General features: G+C 68.5%; 2 protein-coding genes and 1 long non-coding RNA gene across 4 annotated transcripts; 2 read left to right on the top strand and 1 right to left on the bottom strand.

Annotated features, from left to right (window-relative positions):
* The first annotated feature begins 784 nt into the window (after positions 1-784).
* On the top strand, positions 785-4,404 carry DPP7 (dipeptidyl peptidase 7). Of its 2 annotated transcripts, none has more exons than XR_006210832.1 (13): positions 785-983; positions 1,058-1,171; positions 1,251-1,390; positions 1,472-1,635; positions 1,817-1,952; positions 2,026-2,107; positions 2,218-2,384; positions 2,556-2,616; positions 2,932-3,050; positions 3,129-3,285; positions 3,413-3,477; positions 3,676-3,907; positions 4,032-4,058. XR_006210832.1 is itself a non-coding variant. In XM_042965273.1 (13 exons), exons 1-13 carry the CDS (start codon positions 902-904, stop codon positions 4,231-4,233), a joined length of 1,560 nt encoding a protein of 519 aa, XP_042821207.1. In that variant the 5' UTR covers positions 785-901; the 3' UTR covers positions 4,234-4,404. The 2 variants fall into 2 exon arrangements, 1 of the variants encoding a protein (XP_042821207.1); XM_042965273.1 differs by having other exon boundaries at positions 3,837-3,907; positions 4,032-4,404.
* Positions 4,405-5,105: 701 nt separating this feature from the next.
* MAN1B1 (mannosidase alpha class 1B member 1) lies at positions 5,106-17,633 on the bottom strand. The gene is made up of 13 exons (XM_042965275.1): positions 17,394-17,633; positions 16,778-16,886; positions 15,971-16,086; positions 14,299-14,453; positions 13,896-14,008; positions 12,372-12,557; positions 11,523-11,671; positions 10,996-11,184; positions 8,900-9,090; positions 7,895-8,015; positions 6,992-7,189; positions 6,700-6,831; positions 5,106-6,026 (listed from the first exon to the last, which is right to left on the bottom strand). Exons 1-13 carry the CDS (start codon positions 17,502-17,504, stop codon positions 5,814-5,816), a joined length of 1,983 nt encoding a protein of 660 aa, XP_042821209.1. The 5' UTR covers positions 17,505-17,633; the 3' UTR covers positions 5,106-5,813.
* Positions 13,739-17,072, top strand: LOC122233286. The gene is made up of 2 exons (XR_006210834.1): positions 13,739-13,862; positions 14,229-17,072. It is a non-coding gene; the product is annotated as an uncharacterized LOC122233286 (long non-coding RNA).
* Positions 17,634-17,807: the final 174 nt, after the last annotated feature.

The raw sequence follows: 17,807 nt of genomic DNA, 5'->3' as shown, positions 1-17,807 counted from the left end.
GGGACAGTCTTGGCACGGGGACAGGTGACTCACCTTCCCTTTGTGGCCTTGGGCAGGGGGTGGCTCTGCTGATCTGGCCCCTCACGCGTGCCCAGGACCGGATGCCAAGGGAGAGGTGGCCCCCCTGGTGTCTGGGCACTGGGTACCTGCCGCAGCCCCTGGCACTGAGGGGCCAGTGGAGGGAATAGCCTGAGGGGCTGGGGTCAGGGTCCCAACTCCCAGCAGGGGCCTGGGGCAGCCGCCTCCCGACCTGGGCTCTCGGCAGCTGCGTGTCTGCACCGTCCGAGCCCCCGCCTGGGCTCCGAGGCCCCTGCTGCTGCCACAAGGCCTCACACTCTCGCTTGGACAAGCCCCTTCCTCAGAGCTGCTGGCCTTCTGCGTGAGCCCCCTCCTTGCTGCCGCCACCCCATCTTCCCGAGGCTCCCCCACTTCTCCTCGGGGGGTCAGCCCACGTGGCCTTCGCAGCCCTGCCCTCAAGAGCCCGCCCTCCCTTGCGGGCCGTCACTAGGGGCGCAACGTGGCCCAGGGCATCACCCAGCGGCCCAGAGGCTGGGAGAGGCCTGGGTGTGTCCCGGCTGGGTGGGGGAGGGGGGGTGCAGCTGGGACACTGGCAGGTCTCTCCCACCTCCCCATGACTCAGCAGTGGCCCCTAGAGGACAGGTGGCTGGGTGCACGTCCCCTGCCCCGACACCAAGCCCTGGAGCCCTCTCCCGCTTCCTGTGTCTCCAAGGTGACCGTCTCCGTAGCGACACGGTGGGTGGCAGGAACCTGGAGGACCCGGAGAAAAGGCATCAGGAGCCCGGCGGGGCGGGGGAGGTCGGGCCCAGAGTCCAGCCCCGCCCGGGCTGTCACGTGAGGGTGGCACGCCGGTCATGTGACCGCAGCCCGCGGCAGAGCGGAGATGGGGACCCAGCTCCAGCCGGCCCTCCCCCGGGCCCTGACCCTGCTGCTGGCGCTGGGGCTGTGCAGCCCGGAGGCTGGGGGTGAGTGCGGGCCCGTGGGCGCCCCCCGCCGCCGTGCCCAGTGTCCCCATGCGCTGAGCACCACGCCCCTCCAGCCCACAGAGTCCCCCAGTGTGACTTCCAGGAGGGCTACTTTGAGCAGCTTCTGGACCACTTCAACTTCGAGAGGTTCGGCAACAAGACCTTCCTCCAGCGGTTCCTGGTGTCAGGTGAGGTGGCCCTGGGGGTCCCGGGGCCCTGAGGTCCCGCCCTGTGCCTCACCCGCCCCCTCCCGCCTCCGCCCGACAGAGAAGTTCTGGAAAAAGGGCGAGGGGCCCATATTCTTCTACACGGGCAATGAGGGCAACGTGTGGTCCTTCGCCAACAACTCGGGGTTCATCCTGGAGCTGGCGGCACAGCAGGGGGCCCTGGTCGTCTTCGCGGAGCACGTGGGTACACGCACTCGTGGCAGGGGAGGGCGGGCGAGGGCGGGCGGGGCCCGGGCTCAGCGTCTGGTCGGCCACCTGCAGCGGTACTACGGGAAGTCGCTCCCTTTCGGAGAGCGGTCCACACAGCGCGGGCACACGGAGTTGCTGACCGTGGAACAGGCCCTGGCCGACTTCGCGAGGCTGCTCAGCGCGCTGCGGCGGGACCTTGGGGCCCAGGACACCCCCGCCATCGTGTTCGGTGGCAGGTGGGTTCTCGCCCGTCTCATTTCTCCCTGAGGCACAGACACGTGGCCGGCCCCAGGGCCAGAATTTCTGGGAGACGCGGAAGTCTCGGGTCCTCCTGGGGGCACCGTGGGCTCCAACAAGGGAGAGCGGAGAGGGGCGTTGGGGAGGCTCTGGCCCCAGGCGCTCTGTGTCCCCGCCCAGCTACGGGGGGATGCTCAGCGCCTACATGAGGATCAAGTACCCGCACCTCGTGGCTGGGGCGCTGGCAGCCAGTGCGCCCGTTGTGGCTGTGGCCGGCCTCGGTGACTCCTACCAGTTCTTCCGGGATGTCTCGGCGGTGAGTGAAGGTTCTGGGGCCCACGGGCCGGACCAGGCTATGGTGGCAGCTGCCACGATCCTCCTTTCTCCAGGACTTTGAAGGCCAGAGTCCCAAGTGTGCCCAGGGCGTGCGGGACGCATTCCGGCAGATCAAGGACTTGTTCATACGGGGAGGTGAGCAGTCCCCCCCACAACCCACTGACCGCCCCCTCGCCTCCTTCCTTCCCCCCAATCCTCGCCCAACAGCAGCCTCCGAAGGCCATCGTCCCGCCTTCTTCTGGCAGCTTATGACACGGTCAGCCAGGAGTTCGGCACCTGCCAGCCCCTCTCCGGCCAGAAGGACCTGACCCAGCTCTTCGGGTTTGCCCGCAACGCCTTCACGGTGCTGGCCATGATGGACTACCCGTATCCCACTGACTTCATAGGGCACCTTCCTGCCAACCCGGTCAAGGCAAGGAGACTCCGGCTGGGATCTGTGGACGGAGAGGGGCCCGGCCGCCCCGGGGTGGCCAGCGGTGGCCAGCCCGAGCGCCTTGAAGCCACTCTGGGGCCTGGGACCAGCGAAGGGTGAGCTGGGGAGAGGGCTGCAGGCCGAGCGTGGGTCTTTGGTTGGCACCCCTAGGTTGGCTGCGACCGGCTCCTGAGCGAGACCCGGAGGATCAAGGGGCTCCGAGCGCTGGCTGGTGCGTCTGCCCCTCGGCCCTGGGCCTGGTGCTGAGCGTGGGGGGGTGGGTGTGGCTTGGGGGCAAGGGTCACGTGGAGGCCAGGAGCACAGCTGCCCCCGTGCAGTCCCTAGCCCGGCGGGGGTCGGTGGGGGAGGCTCTGCTCCACGGGGTCTCCGACGAGTTCCAGCCCGGCCACCGCCTGGCCACCCTCAGCAGCCGGAGCGGCAGCTGAGAGCCCCGCCCCCAGGAGCCCCGCGCCTCACGGGCACGTGTCCCCCACCGAGGGGGCAGGGTGGCCGTGCAGGCCCCCGGCCCCAGCGCCCCTCTCACCAGGGCTGGTGTACAACTCCTCGGGCACGGAGCCCTGCTATGACATCTACCGACAGTACCAGGCCTGCGCGGACCCCACAGGCTGCGGCTCGGGCCCTGACGCCAAGGCCTGGGATTACCAGGTCCGGGGGTGCCGCGCGGGGGTGCGGGGTGAGGTCGCCCGCCCCGCCGGGCTGACCTCGGTGTGTGGCGTCCCACAGGCCTGCACCGAGATCAACCTGACCTTTTCCAGCAACAACGTGACCGACCTCTTCCCCGACCTGCCGTTCACGGAGGGCCTCCGCCAGCAGTACTGCCTGGACACGTGGGGCGTGTGGCCCCGGAGGGACTGGCTGCGGATCAGCTTCGGGGCGGGAGGTGAGGCTCGAGATGGTGGCCTCCTTCCCTCTGTGCTGAGCTGACTCCCCCCCCCCCCCCCCCGATCTCCGTGGCTCAGAGCTGGGGGGCTGGGCCCGCTCTCCACCCCCCACATCTGTGCTTTCAGACCTCAAAGCTGCCAGCAACATCATCTTCTCCAACGGTGACCTGGACCCCTGGGCAGGGGGCGGGGTGAGTCTCCCTGGGTTCGCCAGACTCCGCTCAAGAACCGGCTCTGCCCTCGCCAGGCTGCACACGTGGTTCTGTGGGTTCTGTGCCGCCTTTGCTCTTGTTCCCGCTTTATCCCCTCCTCTCCTTTGCTTTTTTCCCTGACTTCTTTACGTGAACTGACATCTGGCTCGTTCATCTCCGTCTCTCCCTTTCAATGAGGCCGTCAAGGCCACGTAGTGTCTTTAAGTCATGGCCTCGGCTGTGCCCCACGGGCTGGGACACGAGGCCCTGGAGCAGGTGGCACCGGGCGGGCGAAGGTGGGGTCGGCCGTGGCCCAGAGCACGGCGAGTAGCCGACGGAATGTCCTTCGACCGACACAGATACAGAGAAACCTCAGCACCTCCGTCCTCGCTGTCACCATCCGGGGGGGAGCCCACCACCTAGACCTCAGGTGCAGTCCCGCCCCGGCAGGGGAGCGACGTGGGGCCCCAGGCCGTGGCCGGGTGTGGGCCGAGGTGGGGTGAGGCGAGGCTCGGGCCTGCTGCCCGGCTGAGGCCCCCGCGCCTTCTCCTTAGAGCGTCTCACCCACAAGACCCCACGTCCGTCCGGGAGGCTCGCAGGCTCGAGGCCAGGCTCATCGGCGAGTGGGTGGCCGCAGCCAGAAGAGAACAGCGGCTGCAGCTGGCCCAGCGTGGGGGACTCGGGGGGGCTCAGGAGCGCTCCCCGACTCGGGACCGGACAGGCCCGCTGGGGAGCAGCTCAGGGCGCTGGGGGTGAGGGGCTAAGGCCAAGGGAGGGGCCAAAGAAGCATCTGGTGGCCTGGCTGTGCACAGCACAGCGCAAAGCATGGTGTCTGTGGTCCTCATGGGGTGACAGACCGGGCACACTGCCACACCTCTCAAACCAGCCTCATGTTTAATAAAACAAAGCCCTCAACCTGTGTGTGGTCTCAGGGCAAGGGGTGGGCGCTGGGGCCCCCTGTGGCCGGCCCAGGCGTCCTTCCGGGTGGCCCACTGGAGAGGGGGGCCGCAAAGCTCTGCCCACGACTGCCACCACGGCTGCACCCCTGGGTGGGCAGCTGCCAACCAGGCCCCTGGGTGCACAGGAGCAGCCAACAGCCATGAGGGGGTACAGAGCCCTGTTCCAGGCACAAAACACACGGGACTAGGGGCCAAGAGCAGAAGGCAGCCCCAAGAGCGGCCACCGGCCCCCAGGGCTGCTGGAGCGACAGGAGTATAGAGTGTCTGAGAACTGAGGTCCTGCCCAGCACTGGGAGCCTTGGTCTCTGCAAACGCAGAGAGACTCAAGCTTTTCAGGCAAAGAGGACCTTCCGGAAAGAGTATCACATAGAGAGGAGCTGGGCCTGTCCCACGGGGCCACCTGGTTCCAGGAGGCAGGATCCCAAGCAGAAGCTGAGGTTTGTTTCTGGAAAAGCGCCCTGAGTCCGTGCTCAAGGAGGGAAACAGCAGCTGCTGGAGAAGGAGCAGGTGCAGGGCATCAGCTCCCACGGGAACCTGGACTCCGTGTCCACACCGCCTCCTACCAGCTCTCCAGCCTGATGGCGACGCATCAGGGGAGTGGGAGTGTGACGCATGCCCCACCCATGGCGCAAGGAACACAGGTTCCATCACAGACACGGGAGACACCAGTCAGGGCAAATCCACGTTTATGCTGCCTGGAAAGTCCGTTCTGTCGGGTGGTCCAGGAGCAGGATGAACTCGTCCACCCGCCCCTCCCCGCCCCTGCAGGGCCGGGGGAGGATCCCTGAGTCCAACATGTAAACACCACAGCCGGCCAGGTGCCCGGATTCGCAGGAGGTCACAAGTGCCCCGCCCAGGACTCCCGGGTCAGGGCACATTCACAGACTCGGAGAGCCCGGGCTGAACCGCATGTCGGGCTGTCCCTTCAGCTCATCTCAGAACATGTGTGGGTCCAGGAGACCCAGAGCGGCCCCAGGGGACAAGCAGAGACACTGGGGCCACACAGAAGACGTTTGGGGATCAGGAATGTAAGTCATGATTCAAGCAGGAAGGTCCCCAGCAGGTGGGGCCTCGGGGATTCACAGCGCTGACCTCACGACACCATCCGACGTCATGAGAACCACAAGCCAGAAGTGCAAAGCCAGCGGCAAAGCACCGGGCGCCCAGCTGCCCTGACCACCTCTGAGGCCCTGAGATGTCAGGCTCGGTAACCCCCCGGGGAATGTCATCAGCCTGACCCTGGAGCACGGACAGTCGGCCGAGGGGACACGCCGCGGCCAAGGTCAGGAGAGCGAACCTACCCAAGGCCAGGGTTCCGAGGACAGGTACCCACAAACGCAAGACGTGTGAGGCCCCCGGGCAGTGCCCACAGGGGGGTCACCCCACCCTAGGCGGGGCCCAGATGGGCAAGGGGTGAGCCTCAGTGTTGAACACGTAGGCGTCCAGGCTGAGCAGGGCCGGGTCGTCGGAGAAGAGCAGGTACAGGTACTTGAGCGTCTCCCCCAGAAAGAAGCTCTCCATCTTGTCCCGGGGCTGGGGATTGAGGGGATCCTGGACGTTGCTGATGGAAGAATAGCCACCCGAGGGGACCTGCCCGAGAGCGGAGACCGCGGCGTCACCACGGCCGCAGGCCCAGCCAGCTCCCCACGCCGGGCTCAGCCCTCGGGGGCGCCGGCGGCCGCAAGGCCCCCGGCCGGGGCCTCTGCGCCTCACCGCGGCACCCGTGGCCGAGGGCAGGGTCTGAGGCAGACGACCCCAAGGTCCACCAGGGGGACCGGCCCCCCGGAGCTCAGCCGCAGCTCCTCCAGACGGCCCCTCAGAGACGCCAGCCGCCCTCACGTGACCCGACGTGCAGCCCGTGCTCCGGAACCCGGAGGAGGCCTACGCGGGTCGGGTTTTGGCGCTCTCTCTCTGCCGGGGTGGGTGGCAGGCCCCGGACACGGCGTGACCTCCGAGCCACGGCCCAGACCGCGAGACGGGTGTCGGGGCCACGGTCACGGTGCCGTCTGGGGTGGGAAAGGGCCGCCCGGGGCCACACGGAGGATCCAGGAGGAGAGTCGCCCTGTGCACACCGGGCCACAGAGCCTGGTCCCCGAGACCCTGGGGCACATGGCGCCGAACTCCCGAGGGCGGTGAGCCTGCACCGGCCGCGCCCCCCTCTGGCTGCCCAGGGGAGCCCTGCCCTAGGGGAGCAGGGACTAACTAGGGGGGGAGCAGGGACTAGGGGCGGGGCGGGGCGGGGCGGGGCGGGGCGGGCGCTCACCCGCGTGTACTTGTTGAAGCTCTGCAGGATCTCCCAGCCCCAGTCCTGGTACTTGCGCTCTCCCGTGAGGCGGTGCAGGTAGAACAGACTCTCCACCGTCTCGGGCCGCAGCAAGTTGTGCCTGTCGGCCGGCTGGGCGGGGGAGGGGGGAGGGAGGGATGGGGGACACAACACGGGCTGAGCTCGGCCGGCTGGGGTGGGGGGTGGGGGGTGGGGGGACCCGGGAGCAGCTAGGCCGGAGCTAGGCCGAGCCCGCAGGGCGCCCCCACGCCCAGACCCCGGCCCGGCTCACCTTGACCTGCACGTCCTTGCGGTCGCTCTGGGGGTACAGGTTGAAGTGCACGATTTCGGGGCTCAGCCCCGTCTCCATCTGGCGGTTCATCTGGTAGCAGGTGTCCATGAGCGCCCGGGCCAGCTCCATGTGGTCGGCGGGCAGGCCGTGGTGGGCGCCCAGAGCCAGCGTCCCTGGCAGGAAGCACACCAGGTGGTCCTGAAACCAGAGCGGTTTCCTCACCACTGTGAGTCGGTGGCCACGTGGGGCAGGGGCGGGGGCCACACCGGGTGCAGGGTCCAGCGCTACCTCAGGCCCCCCGCATCCCCAGGGGTCGACGGGCCTGAGCAGGGACTCCTCAGGGCCCACAAGGGCAGGAACGTGGAAAGCGACGCCACTACGGGCCCGGCCCCTGGAGCTCCACACGGGCAGGGGGGAGGGTGGCGGACGGACACCCGCCTGCCAGGGGAGCGGATGCTGACCCGGGTCTGGCCCTGACCCCACAAACACTGATGGAGTACCAGGGGCAGGGGACAAGTAACTAGACCCAGGGCAGAGGGCAGGGGGCAGGGGGCAGGGGGCAGGGAGGAGAGAGGGGAGGGGAGAGGGGAGGGGGGAGGGGAGAGGGGAGGGGGGAGGGGAGGGAGGAGGGAGTGGAGTCTTGGGCATGGGGGGGGGGGGGGGGGGTCTTGGGGGACGGGAGCGGCACCCCGGGGGAGGGGCCGGGGACCCATCACAGACCCCAGCCCCCCTTGCCGCACACCGCCGCGCAGTCCATCATCGACCTGTGAGGGCTCACGCCCCACGACCAGAATCTGAGCCATCTCTCCAACGTCCAGACTCGCGGAGCCACCGGGGGCCCCGGTGGGTGGGTGCGGCCCCCTACGCCCCCCTACGCCCCCCCTGCATCACGACCGTGCTCACCATCTTGGCGCTGAAGCGGCCGTGGGCCAGCTCCCCCACAAAGGTGAGCTTCCTGGGCTCAGACCTGCGCAGCAGGTGCCTTTTGATTCCCTCGACGGCTTCGAGGTAGTCTTCTAGTAACCTGTGAACCGGCAGGCCCCGTGGGCTCAGGCCAGGTGGGTGCGCGGCCCGACCCCCCGCCCGGTTACCCAGGAACGGGCACGTGGCCACGAGCTGCCATCCCCACGCCAGCGGCCAAGAGGCCTGGCCCTGTCTGGGGTGGCACCACGCCGGCCTGGAGATGCAGGCTCGTGGCAGTCAGCGGCCCGGGGCACACACGGGGCTGTGCCCGCCGCTCCCCCCGAACAGGGTCGTTCCCCTCAGCCGGCCCCCGTGGACCACCCGGGACCCCACGTGCCCACCAGGGTTCTCTCAACGTCCCCACGTTCAGGCGTGGGGGACTCCGGCTCCCCAGGCGGGATGCCCTGATCTCTGCCCGTAGGGGTCGGCCTGGAGCTGCCCCCCCCCCCCCCCCCCACCCCCCCAGCGGTCCTAGGTCGTGGTCACCCTCTGGCGTGAGACTTCAAGGATTTCCAGTTCCTTCACTAGAGTGACCTGTGTTTTCCCGACCGCACGACGAGGCTCCCCGAGGCACTGCTGTCTGGGAAAGCGCACGTCTGAAGCGTCAACCAGGCAGCGTGGGGAGGCCCAGGGGCCCCTGGCCACCTTCTGCTGGGGAGCGGACAAGCAGAGCCGCCTCCACAACCCCGAGGACGAGAGCTCGGCCGGTGAGCCGGGGGCCCCTCGGCCGGGCCCAGACCCCAGGCCCCGCCTGGCGCAGAGGGGCCGGGGACCTCCGTGACCAGCCAGGCGTCCTCTCTGGCACGAAGGCCGTGCCGGGAAGAGACACGTCCCCCGCGGAGGGGCCGAGTCCGGGTCCGGCACGGCCGCTGCCTCCTGACCGAGAACTCGGGACAAGGGGAGCCTCGGGGACCCCGTCCCCGAGGCAGCAGAAACAGGCCTCACTGCGTCTCCTTCTTTCCGCCCTGGATCCACTGCTTCAACAGGTACTCGTAGTAGCTGTCGGCCCTGGCGCCCAGAGTGAACACTCCCATGTGAGTGAAGAGGCCGCTGTGCGTGTTGATGAACATGGGCACCAGCCCGTCCTTCTTCCCCGACAGGGAGTGCACACGCCTCGTCACCTCCTCCGCGGCCTCCTGGGACACACACACACAAGGGGAGAGCGCGGGTGAGCCAGGGGGACGGGGCTGCTGGACCTCGGGCCAGCCGAGGAAGGCGGGCCTCGTCGGCTCACCCCTCCTCCGTGACAGGCGGGCCCGTTCCCAGCGGAGGACGGAAGAGGACGGAAGAGGCCGGAAGAGGCCGGCGTCCCGGCCCGCGGCGCTCCCCTGCCCGGCCGCACCGGGCAAGGGCTTCTGAGGGTGGCCCCAGCCACACGGCAACCAGGTCCCCACCCTCACACGCGGCTGCCTCGATGAGCGGGCGGATGCCGAGGGCCCCGAACACGGGGCTGAGCTCCTCCTCCCGGCAGGGGACCGTGTCTGAAGGCCACAGCCGCGGTCCCCGGGACCTCCTGCCCAGGCGTGGCCGTCTGCTCCCGCTCGCTGGAGGGAAGGCAGGCGCGTCTGCTTCCGAGCCCGCGGTCGCGGCACACCCGCCCGCTGATCCTGCTCATCCTTCGAGACCCAACCAACCTCAGCTCCTCCCAGGCAGCGCCACGCATCTGTGCTCCATGGCCCTGTGCGCGTTTGCTCACGGTGCTCGGGACCCCGCCTCGGGAGTGACTTCCTGGCCTCCACCCGCCACGTACGCCCGCCCCCTTTTACAAAGTGCTCTGAGGCAGGGGCGGCTTCAATTTCCCTTGGGTCTCCAGCAGCTACAGAGATCCGGCATCGCGATGGCGCCCGGCCGACGTCTCAGAGCACACAGAGAGACGCTGAGCTTCCGGAGTACGAGCCAACGACAGGAAAGCCGCTAATCCGCCGACAAGCAGACAGGCACCCGGACGCCCACCTCCACCCGGGAGATGAACACGGGGCCCGTGGGCGTTTGGAAAACGCCACACGTCATCAGGACAAAATCCACAGCCCAGAGGAGGCACCCTCATGTGCCCACCGCGAAGGCTCCCGAGAAAGACCGGAGGACAAGCGCGGGCTGCCGCGGAAAAGCCAGAGCCCTGTGTGCGCCTGGAACCTTCTCCCGGGAGCGCCGCTCTTACCACCCCCGCGTGGGAAACAACCCAGCTGCTCCTCAACGCACGAGAGCCCGGACAGCACGTGGTCCGACCGCACGATGGCAGACCACCGGGCCACGAAAAGGGATGCTTCGGACACGTGCTACGACACGGGTGCGCCTCTCCCGGACGCTTCCAGCGCGGACGAAGACGTCACGCGTGGCGACAGAACCGGCCACGGACGGCCCACGCCGTACGTAGGACCTCGCTCACGCCGAGCATTCCACACAGGAGAAAGCCACGCACGACGAGTGGATTTGCGGCCACCGAGGCAGGGGGCCCCGGGTGGGAGCGCTAGGGTGCGCTGGCCTACTTCCTGAGGTGAGGACCTGGTTCTGGAATCAGACGGTGGCAGCCGCTGCCCACGTGGGACTGCGGCGCGACGTTCAAGCCAAGAGGCAAAACTTCCTGACGTTCAAATCGCAGCTCAGGTTTTTAAGGCAGAGGAAGAGTGACAAGGCAGAGCGCCAAGTCCAGAGGGTCCGCCGCGTGCTGGAGACTCACCCACGAGGAGAGGGACCACGGCCAATGGGGTCGGGGCGAGGGCCAGGAGCGAGGTCCATAAGGACCGTCAGCGACGGGCTAGCAAGGCCGAGACCCACGACTGTGGGCCCCTGCCTCGCTCCCGGCACGGACCACCCCCGGGGGCCACCACAGCACGAGGCAGGGGGCAGTTGGGACCCCAAGGACACGGGCCCGCGCTCGGACTCAGCCCCCAGTCGACGCCCTTCCCGCCCGTGCAGCTGAGGAAAGGTGAGGGACGAGGGACGGGAAAGCACAAAGGACGGTGGTCCTGCGGCCCGGGTCAAGTCCACGCACGCCTCCGCTTGGTGTGACGCCTCCGGCCGGCAGGCCGGCCCCCCCGTACCTGAAACTTCTTACTCCCCGTGAGGCGGGAGAGCTCTCGGAACTCCAGCTGAATGCTCGTGACCTCGGCCACCGTGCTGTCCGAGGTCCAGCGGGGCGGGTGGGCGGCTCCGGTGCCGATGTTCACGTCCGAGTATGGGATCCTGGAGGGCGTCTGGAACGCAGGCAGCAGCCGATTCCCAAAGTCTTCCTGATGACGCGACACGACGAGGACCGAGGTTTCCCGTCACACGGCAGCCTCGGCTCCGTTCCACGACGCCCACCCTCCCGCCCCACCTCCGCCACCCCCGCCACCCCGCCACCCGTGCTCACCCCCGTGAGTGGACACGGGACCTCACTGGCTTCACGTGGCCTCGGCGCTCAACTGCGGCGAGACCGAGGAGCCCCGAGAGCACTTCCCCACGGGTCGCGACGGTGACAGGGACCTTCCCACGCACGTGCGCGGGAGCGAGACCCGGAACAGACCCCCGCCCCCACCCCCGGGGGCCCCTCGAGCCGCGGAACCTCCACCGGCGCCCGGACACTCACGGCCTTCCTCAGGAAGAGGTCGTCCCCGGACAGGTGGTAGGCGCTCAGAAGGCCGCCCAGGATCCGGATCGTGCTCTCGAACAGGTTGACGTCCACGTCTTTCTGAAACCGGAGCTTCTTAGACACCCACTTGCGGGCTTCTTCAAACTCTGCGACAGGAGACGGGGTGGGAGCGGGAATAGGTTACAGGTCCCGGCGCCCCCGTGACCGCTCGCTGGCTCTGGGGGCCACGTGCGTCCTCGTGTCTCTCTCTCTCCCGAGCTCGCTCTCTCTCACTTCCCACAGCAAGGGGACACACCGCGGAGCCCCCTGCACCCGGAGGACGGGGAGCCAGCGTGCCGTCGTGAGCACCAACGCTGACGGGTAAAGGCCACGGCCCAAAGGGCCACGTGAGTAACTCAGGGGGAGCCTCTGGCCTCTACAGAACACCGGAAACGGACTCCGAGAGACCGATTCGGAAGTACCCAAAGACCCGTAGCCTCAACCACACCCCGTCCACGTGGCCTGAGAAGGGTGTGACGGAGAGACCCCGGGACGCCGATGGCCTTATCAGATCACGTGCCGCCTCCCACCAGGGAGCCCCTTTCCGGCTAGCACAGGAGCACGGGCTGGAACTGCCCCTGGGCGCCAGCCCAGGCCTTCGGCCGGGAGCCGAGGGGGCGACTGCCCTGAGCGTCCCCGGGACGCCTGACATCAAGGGACAAAGCCACTGCCTGCCACCCAGGGGAAGGGAGAGCTCCTCAGACGGAAACAGTGGCGTCTACACCCTCCAGGGCACGGCTCGCTCACTCGCGCGCCCAAGCGTTCCACCAGGGGAACTTGGCCGCGTGCTCGGGGACGAGCAGGTACCTTTTTTCAGACCCAAAATCCACATGGTGTCCAGGGCGTCAATCAGCGTAAGTCCCAGGCCAAACCACTCGCTGAAGGACCTGGACACGGGTTTCAGCTCGTCGTGGCCCCAGGCGAACTTGCGGTAGCCGGTCCACGCGTGGCGGAAGGCGTCTATCACGGCCCTCTGACGCTCGTTCGGGGAGGCTGGGAGGAAGACGGCGGGTCGTGGGGACCGGAACCGCCCAGGGTTCAGACACCGCCCCTCTGCAGCCCCAAGCTGCGGGGCGCTCGGTGGGGTGGGGGTGGGGTGGGGTGGGGGGGGACACCGTCCGGGGCCGCAGGTCAGCAGCGGACGACCCCGAAGGTCGGGGCGCGGCGCCGCCGGGCTTGGAGCCGCACGGCTGGACGCGGCTGCCAAGGTGGCGAGGCCTCCAGGGCCCACACGCGACGGCTCGGCCTCTCATCCGCCTGGCCTGCGCCCGTCCGCCTCCACCAGACGCCCGGCGGGCACGACCCTCTGGAGCTGCGGGGAACACGCGGTGGGCGGAGGTGTTTGAGGCAGCAGACCGGTGCCTGCCGCTCCGCCACGGCAGCCGCGCTGTGCAATCCGGCCGGGGGAGCGTCAGACGTGGCGGGCGGGCCCCGGTGACCTCCACGAGAGCGCCTCATCTCACAGGTGCCCACGTCGTGCCTCAGCAGCTCTGGGTGTTTTCGGGGAGGGAACAGCGTGTGGCGGACACACCCAAGGCCGCCCTGGGGCCCTTCCAGGGTGGCCTCGACACCGACCGACCGAGAAGGTTTCTCCCCTCCACACGTCGGAGGACCAGGCACAAGTTACAGGGCCACCAGGCGGACAAAAACGTGAGCGTCGACGGCTTCGCGACACGTGTCCTCTCGGTGTGGCCCGAGGCCCAGTCGTGTTGGTATCTGCGGCTTTGACATCGGTCCTCAGAGCCCCGCGACCGCTCTGCCTCCCCCCACACGCCCGGGCCGCCCGTCCCGGCTCTGGGCTCCTTCTTCCTCCTCCCCTCAGTGGCAACAGCGACAGGACTGGAGGGTCACAGCCTGGGCCCCAGGCTCAGCTGACCTGGCGCGAGCCCCCGCTCCGGGAGGCAAGTGGCCGTGGCCGCTGCCGGCCTAACCTCAGGTCTCCCGTCCGTGGAACGGGCCTACGACAGACCGATGACCTCAAAGGCCGCCACGAGAACCAAAGCAGACAGGCCGCACGGAGTGTACAAAGCGCCAGTGCCCCGAGGGCCCTCAACTACAGGTGCCAGAACGCAGGACCCCAGGACCCCACCGAGCCGGGGCCGTGTCTCCACTCTCCCCAGGCCCCGCGCTGGCACGGACGCGGGCAGTTCCCGCACAGGCAGCCTGTGGCTGCCGCGATGGGCCTGGGACCGCGGGCCGCCGTGGAGCCCCGTGTCCTCTCCAAGGCTCTACAGAGAGCTGGGGCCCGCCCGGGTGCCCAGCTGGGTGTCCACGCGCCCTCTCCGTCACCATGTCCGGGTGAGGCCCGACGGGGCGCAGGCGGGGCCTTACCTGGTTGGTTCTGAATCCCGGGGGCCTGTGAGGAAGGCTTGGTGGGGGGGCCCTCTGCCTTTCTCGAAGGGGGCTCGGTGCCCTGCTCCGGCTCGATCACTGCACCCCTCCAGCTTCAGGGAGAGGAGGAAGAGAAGTCAGCCGGCTCGAGGGCAGAGATGCAAACGCCCGCGGTCACAGCCTGGCTGGGCTCGCGGCGGCCCTCCGCTCCATGCGGCACGACGCGGAGAAGGCAGGGCCCCGCCCCCACCGGGGTCCCGCTCTCTCCCCTGTCTGCTCTGAGAGGAGAAGCCGCTTCAGACAGCGCGCCGATCCTATCCCTTTGTTTTTCAGGAAACGTCAAGCGGACCGGCCCCTGCGTATCTAGCGACCCGTGCTGCCTCGTCTCGGACGCTCCCTGTACCTGACCACCGTTCTCTGGGTGCTCTCTTCCTGACGAGCGTCGCCCACCACCTCGTCCCTCCGCCTCGTGTCATCCTGCCTCCGGTCCTTGGAGTCTTTGTCGGGGGCTCTAATCTGCAGGTTGGGCGGTCCCCGTCGGAGATGCCTCTGAGGCTTCTAGATCAAAACAAGAGCCACTCGTGAAAACAGTTCAACGGCCCAGGAGCTGCCACTCCGTTTCCACCTGGGATGCTCTCCCTATCAGACCCAACCCCACGGACCGCGTGGAACGGCTGGTGGCGCACGGCCCCCGGAGCAGATGCCTTCCCGCTCCCACGGCAACATGCAGATTTGGCCAGAAGATCCTTTCTCACGATCTCCGGGCCCTGACCAACCGGGACGGAGACTGTGCCAGCGGGCTGGCGCAGCCCCGGACAGTGGGTTAGAATCCTGGCCCGGGAGGGTTCCAGGCCGTCACAGACCCTAAAGATAGCAATAAAGGGTCAGAGCCACGTCCCCGTGGACGGAGGCGCAAAGAACACTGTCCCGGGCCTGTGCCCCAGGACTCCCACCCTTTGTCCTCAGAACCGGGTGGCCGGGGCACCGGGTCCAGGGACGGAGCGCAGGGGCCCAGGCGTAGCCCGTCGTCAGCAGAGGGCAGGAGGAGGCCCCTCCTCCGCAGGACACAGCAAGGAGGCCGACTCAGGGATCGAAAACATCTCTGCCGCTCGGTACCCACAGGACCCGTGAAGAGGTCCTCGTCGTAAAGACACAAGTGCCACGGAGCCGGGACGCCCGTGGCCAAGAGAACGGGATCTGGCCGCACACAAAGCACCGGGGCTGACCCAGGCCTGGGGCACAAGTGCCGGAGTCTGAGCAGCAGAAAAGGTCCCAGCGGCCCCGCCACAAGGGGCCCCGCCCCGCGCCCCAAGGCCCGGACCCGGGGAGCCGTGCACACCGACCCCGGCCGCCACCACAGACGGGAGCGCGGGCCTCCCGAGCAACGGAAACGTGTCTTTCGGCGGGCGGCCGTGCAGGCGGGCTCTGCTCCCATCGCCGTCACGAGAGCCCAGGTGCACGAGAGCGGCCAAGAGGAGCGAGAGACGTGCGTGTCGGCTCCACGAGGGAGGACGTGAGCTGTTTGACACACAGCCTCCGAGTAAGACGGGTTGCAGAGAGGCCTCCTGGCCGCTCCCCGTGGGGCCCGACCCCGGCCCCCTTCCCCGCCCACGCCCTCTGAAACTGCAGCTCCCCGAACAAGCCCAGCTCCCCCTGCCTCGGGCAACGTCACTGGACTCAAGCCCTGCTCTCCCGACTCCACCCAGGACCGGCGGCTCCCCAGTCTCACACCGCAGTTCAGCGTCCCGTCCCCAGCCTCATCCCTGGAGGCGACTGCTATTTTCCTCCCGGGATGGACACCACGGGCCACCGGCCTGCAGCTCCTCCAGACAAGGGGCGGGTCTGTTTCGCTCACCAGCAGGTGTCCAAGGGGAAGGAAGGAAGGAGAGAATATTCCTCCTCCTTGCCCCAGGCGTCATCCTACTGGCTCAGGATAAGGGGCGCAGGGCGCGAACATCAGACGAACAACAAGGGAAAGAACTGCTCCCCCGTCCGTGTGGAACATCACGCGCGGTTCTGAAACGCCCGTGGGACCGACCCCGGTCGCAACCCCACGTGTAGTTCACTGAACGTACCTGGGGTAAAAGCCCCGGCGAGTTTTCTGGATTAGCATCCGCCTTCCGAGGAGCCGGCAAGACGGGCGGATCTGCCGGTCTCACCTTCCGCTCTTCCGCTGACCTGCCATCCACGGCTAAACGAGAGAACAGATTTTATCCCAAACGTGCCGCACAGCCCCAAGGAGAGCCCGAGCGAGCGCGTGGAGGAGCACGTCTAGGCGGGCACTCCTCACCACGAGAGGACACCGTGAGACCTGGGGAAGGTCCTTTAAAGCAACTCAAGAACGGCCAAGGGTAACCAACCCTTCCTCACAGCACTTGGCAGCTTCCGTCCTGCAGCCCAGCCCACACGGACCTCCCCTCAGCGGCTTCCCTTCCAGGAAGCGCGGAAGCTGGCCTAGGTGCAGCTGTCTCCAGCCACCTGCAGCAGCTCCTGAGCCTTCCTCCCCCACAGGGGTTCCCTACGCCCTCACCCAGACTGCCCGGGCCGCTCGGAACACACGGTGACACGTGTGAGGGAGTTCAGGGAGCGTGTCTGGACGGGGCACGCGACCTCAGGACCCCAACGTCTCCCCCGTGAGGCACAGAGAACGGAGAGGCCGGCCCTCACACCGGACACCCAGGAAGCAGCCGGGCAACATCACACGAACTCGAGCCACGTTCTAGCACGGTGGCTAAAGACACTCTCCGCTCCTTTTCATCTGCGCTTCTCGCCAGCTCGCACACGCTCCAGGCGCTTAAGGCGCACGGCCAGACCGCTTCTGCCCGGCCACCCGCAGTCAGTGACGCACACGCACGGGGTCGAGGCACGCGCGCAGCCGGTACCTCTCCACTGGTCAGCCACGCTGATGTAGGACAGGAGCCCGCAGAGCACGAGAAACGTGAGGAAGAAAAGGATCACGTTGCGCTGTAATCTCGACAGCTGCTTCCATTTCTACGGGACGGGACGGAAAACGACACAGCTGGGACCCGTGCAACCGTTGCAAATTCAGGGAGCACAGTGGGTAACTCCCAAGGTCCGGTTTCTGAACCGGGGGAAGCGCCCCGGCGGCAGAGACTGACGAGCCGCGGGGATATTCCAGACGGTATAGGGGAACGGAAATAAACAACAGACGCAGAAGCCATACGTGTCCTATCGCAGGGGCAGTGAGGAAAGGCTCGCGCCACGCGCGTGTTCCGTCTCAGGCAGCCGGCGGGACCCCGCATCTGCCCAGATGTGGGGGTGCCGATGCCCTGCAGCCCGAGACCGCGGGGCTCCTGACCCACCGCACCGAGGGGCAGCCTACAGCTTTCCTCCTCCCCGACCCCGCCCCGCCGAGCGCGGGCTGTAAAGACGGCCTGCGGCCGGCGACCACCGCTCCCCGGGCCCGGACGAGCGCCTGAGCTCCAGGCAGGGGGCGGCGGGCGGGCCGCGGGACCCCGGCCCGGCGCCGACCCTCACCCTCCAGCACGAGCGCCGCCGCCAGCTTTTGCTGCCGTCGTAGCTCTGGCCAAGGCTCAGCGTCACCGAGATGAAGTCCCGATGTGGCGCCGGCGGCGGCGGCGGATACATGACAGCGGTGGCGGCGGCCCAGGCGACCCCGCCCACTGGCGGCGTCAGGAGGCCGGGCTCTGAGAGGCGCCGGGGGCTTCGCTGGTCCGACACCCGCGGGCAGCCATCGCAGCGCCGTCCACACCCCGCCCATCGCGCGCGCGGCCAATGCGCCTGCGCCGCGCCCTCCTATTCCCCACCGCGCCTGCGCCCGCCCTCGTGGCCCCCAGCGTGCGTGTTTACGTCCCGCCGCGTCGGCGCACGGCCGCACCTGCGCCGCGACGCGCTTGCCCGCCCGCGCCTGCGCGCAGCCCGCCGGCGCAG

This window comes from Panthera tigris, chromosome D4 (genome assembly GCF_018350195.1).
Source record: "Panthera tigris isolate Pti1 chromosome D4, P.tigris_Pti1_mat1.1, whole genome shotgun sequence".
NCBI classification, from domain to species: Eukaryota; Metazoa; Chordata; class Mammalia; order Carnivora; family Felidae; genus Panthera; species Panthera tigris.
This window is presented reverse-complemented; position numbering and strand designations above follow the sequence as displayed.

Bases quoted from the DNA above. Each gene is read 5' to 3' on its own strand.
- DPP7 (XM_042965273.1), top strand. From the start codon at position 902: ATGGGGACCCAGCTCCAGCCGGCCCTCCCCCGGGCCCTGACCCTGCTG. The intron at 1,172-1,250 runs GTGAGGTGGCCC...TCCGCCCGACAG, and splicing joins CCAGCGGTTCCTGGTGTCAG to AGAAGTTCTGGAAAAAGGGC. The intron at 3,478-3,836 runs GTGAGTCTCCCT...CGACCGACACAG, and splicing joins ACCCCTGGGCAGGGGGCGGG to ATACAGAGAAACCTCAGCAC.
- MAN1B1 (XM_042965275.1), bottom strand. From the start codon at position 17,504: ATGTATCCGCCGCCGCCGCCGGCGCCACATCGGGACTTCATCTCGGTG. The intron at 16,087-16,777 runs GTACCGGCTGCG...TCTCTCGTTTAG, and splicing joins CGTGGCTGACCAGTGGAGAG to CCGTGGATGGCAGGTCAGCG. The intron at 12,558-13,895 runs GTAAGGCCCCGC...TCTTCCTCCCAG, and splicing joins CGGGATTCAGAACCAACCAG to CCTCCCCGAACGAGCGTCAG.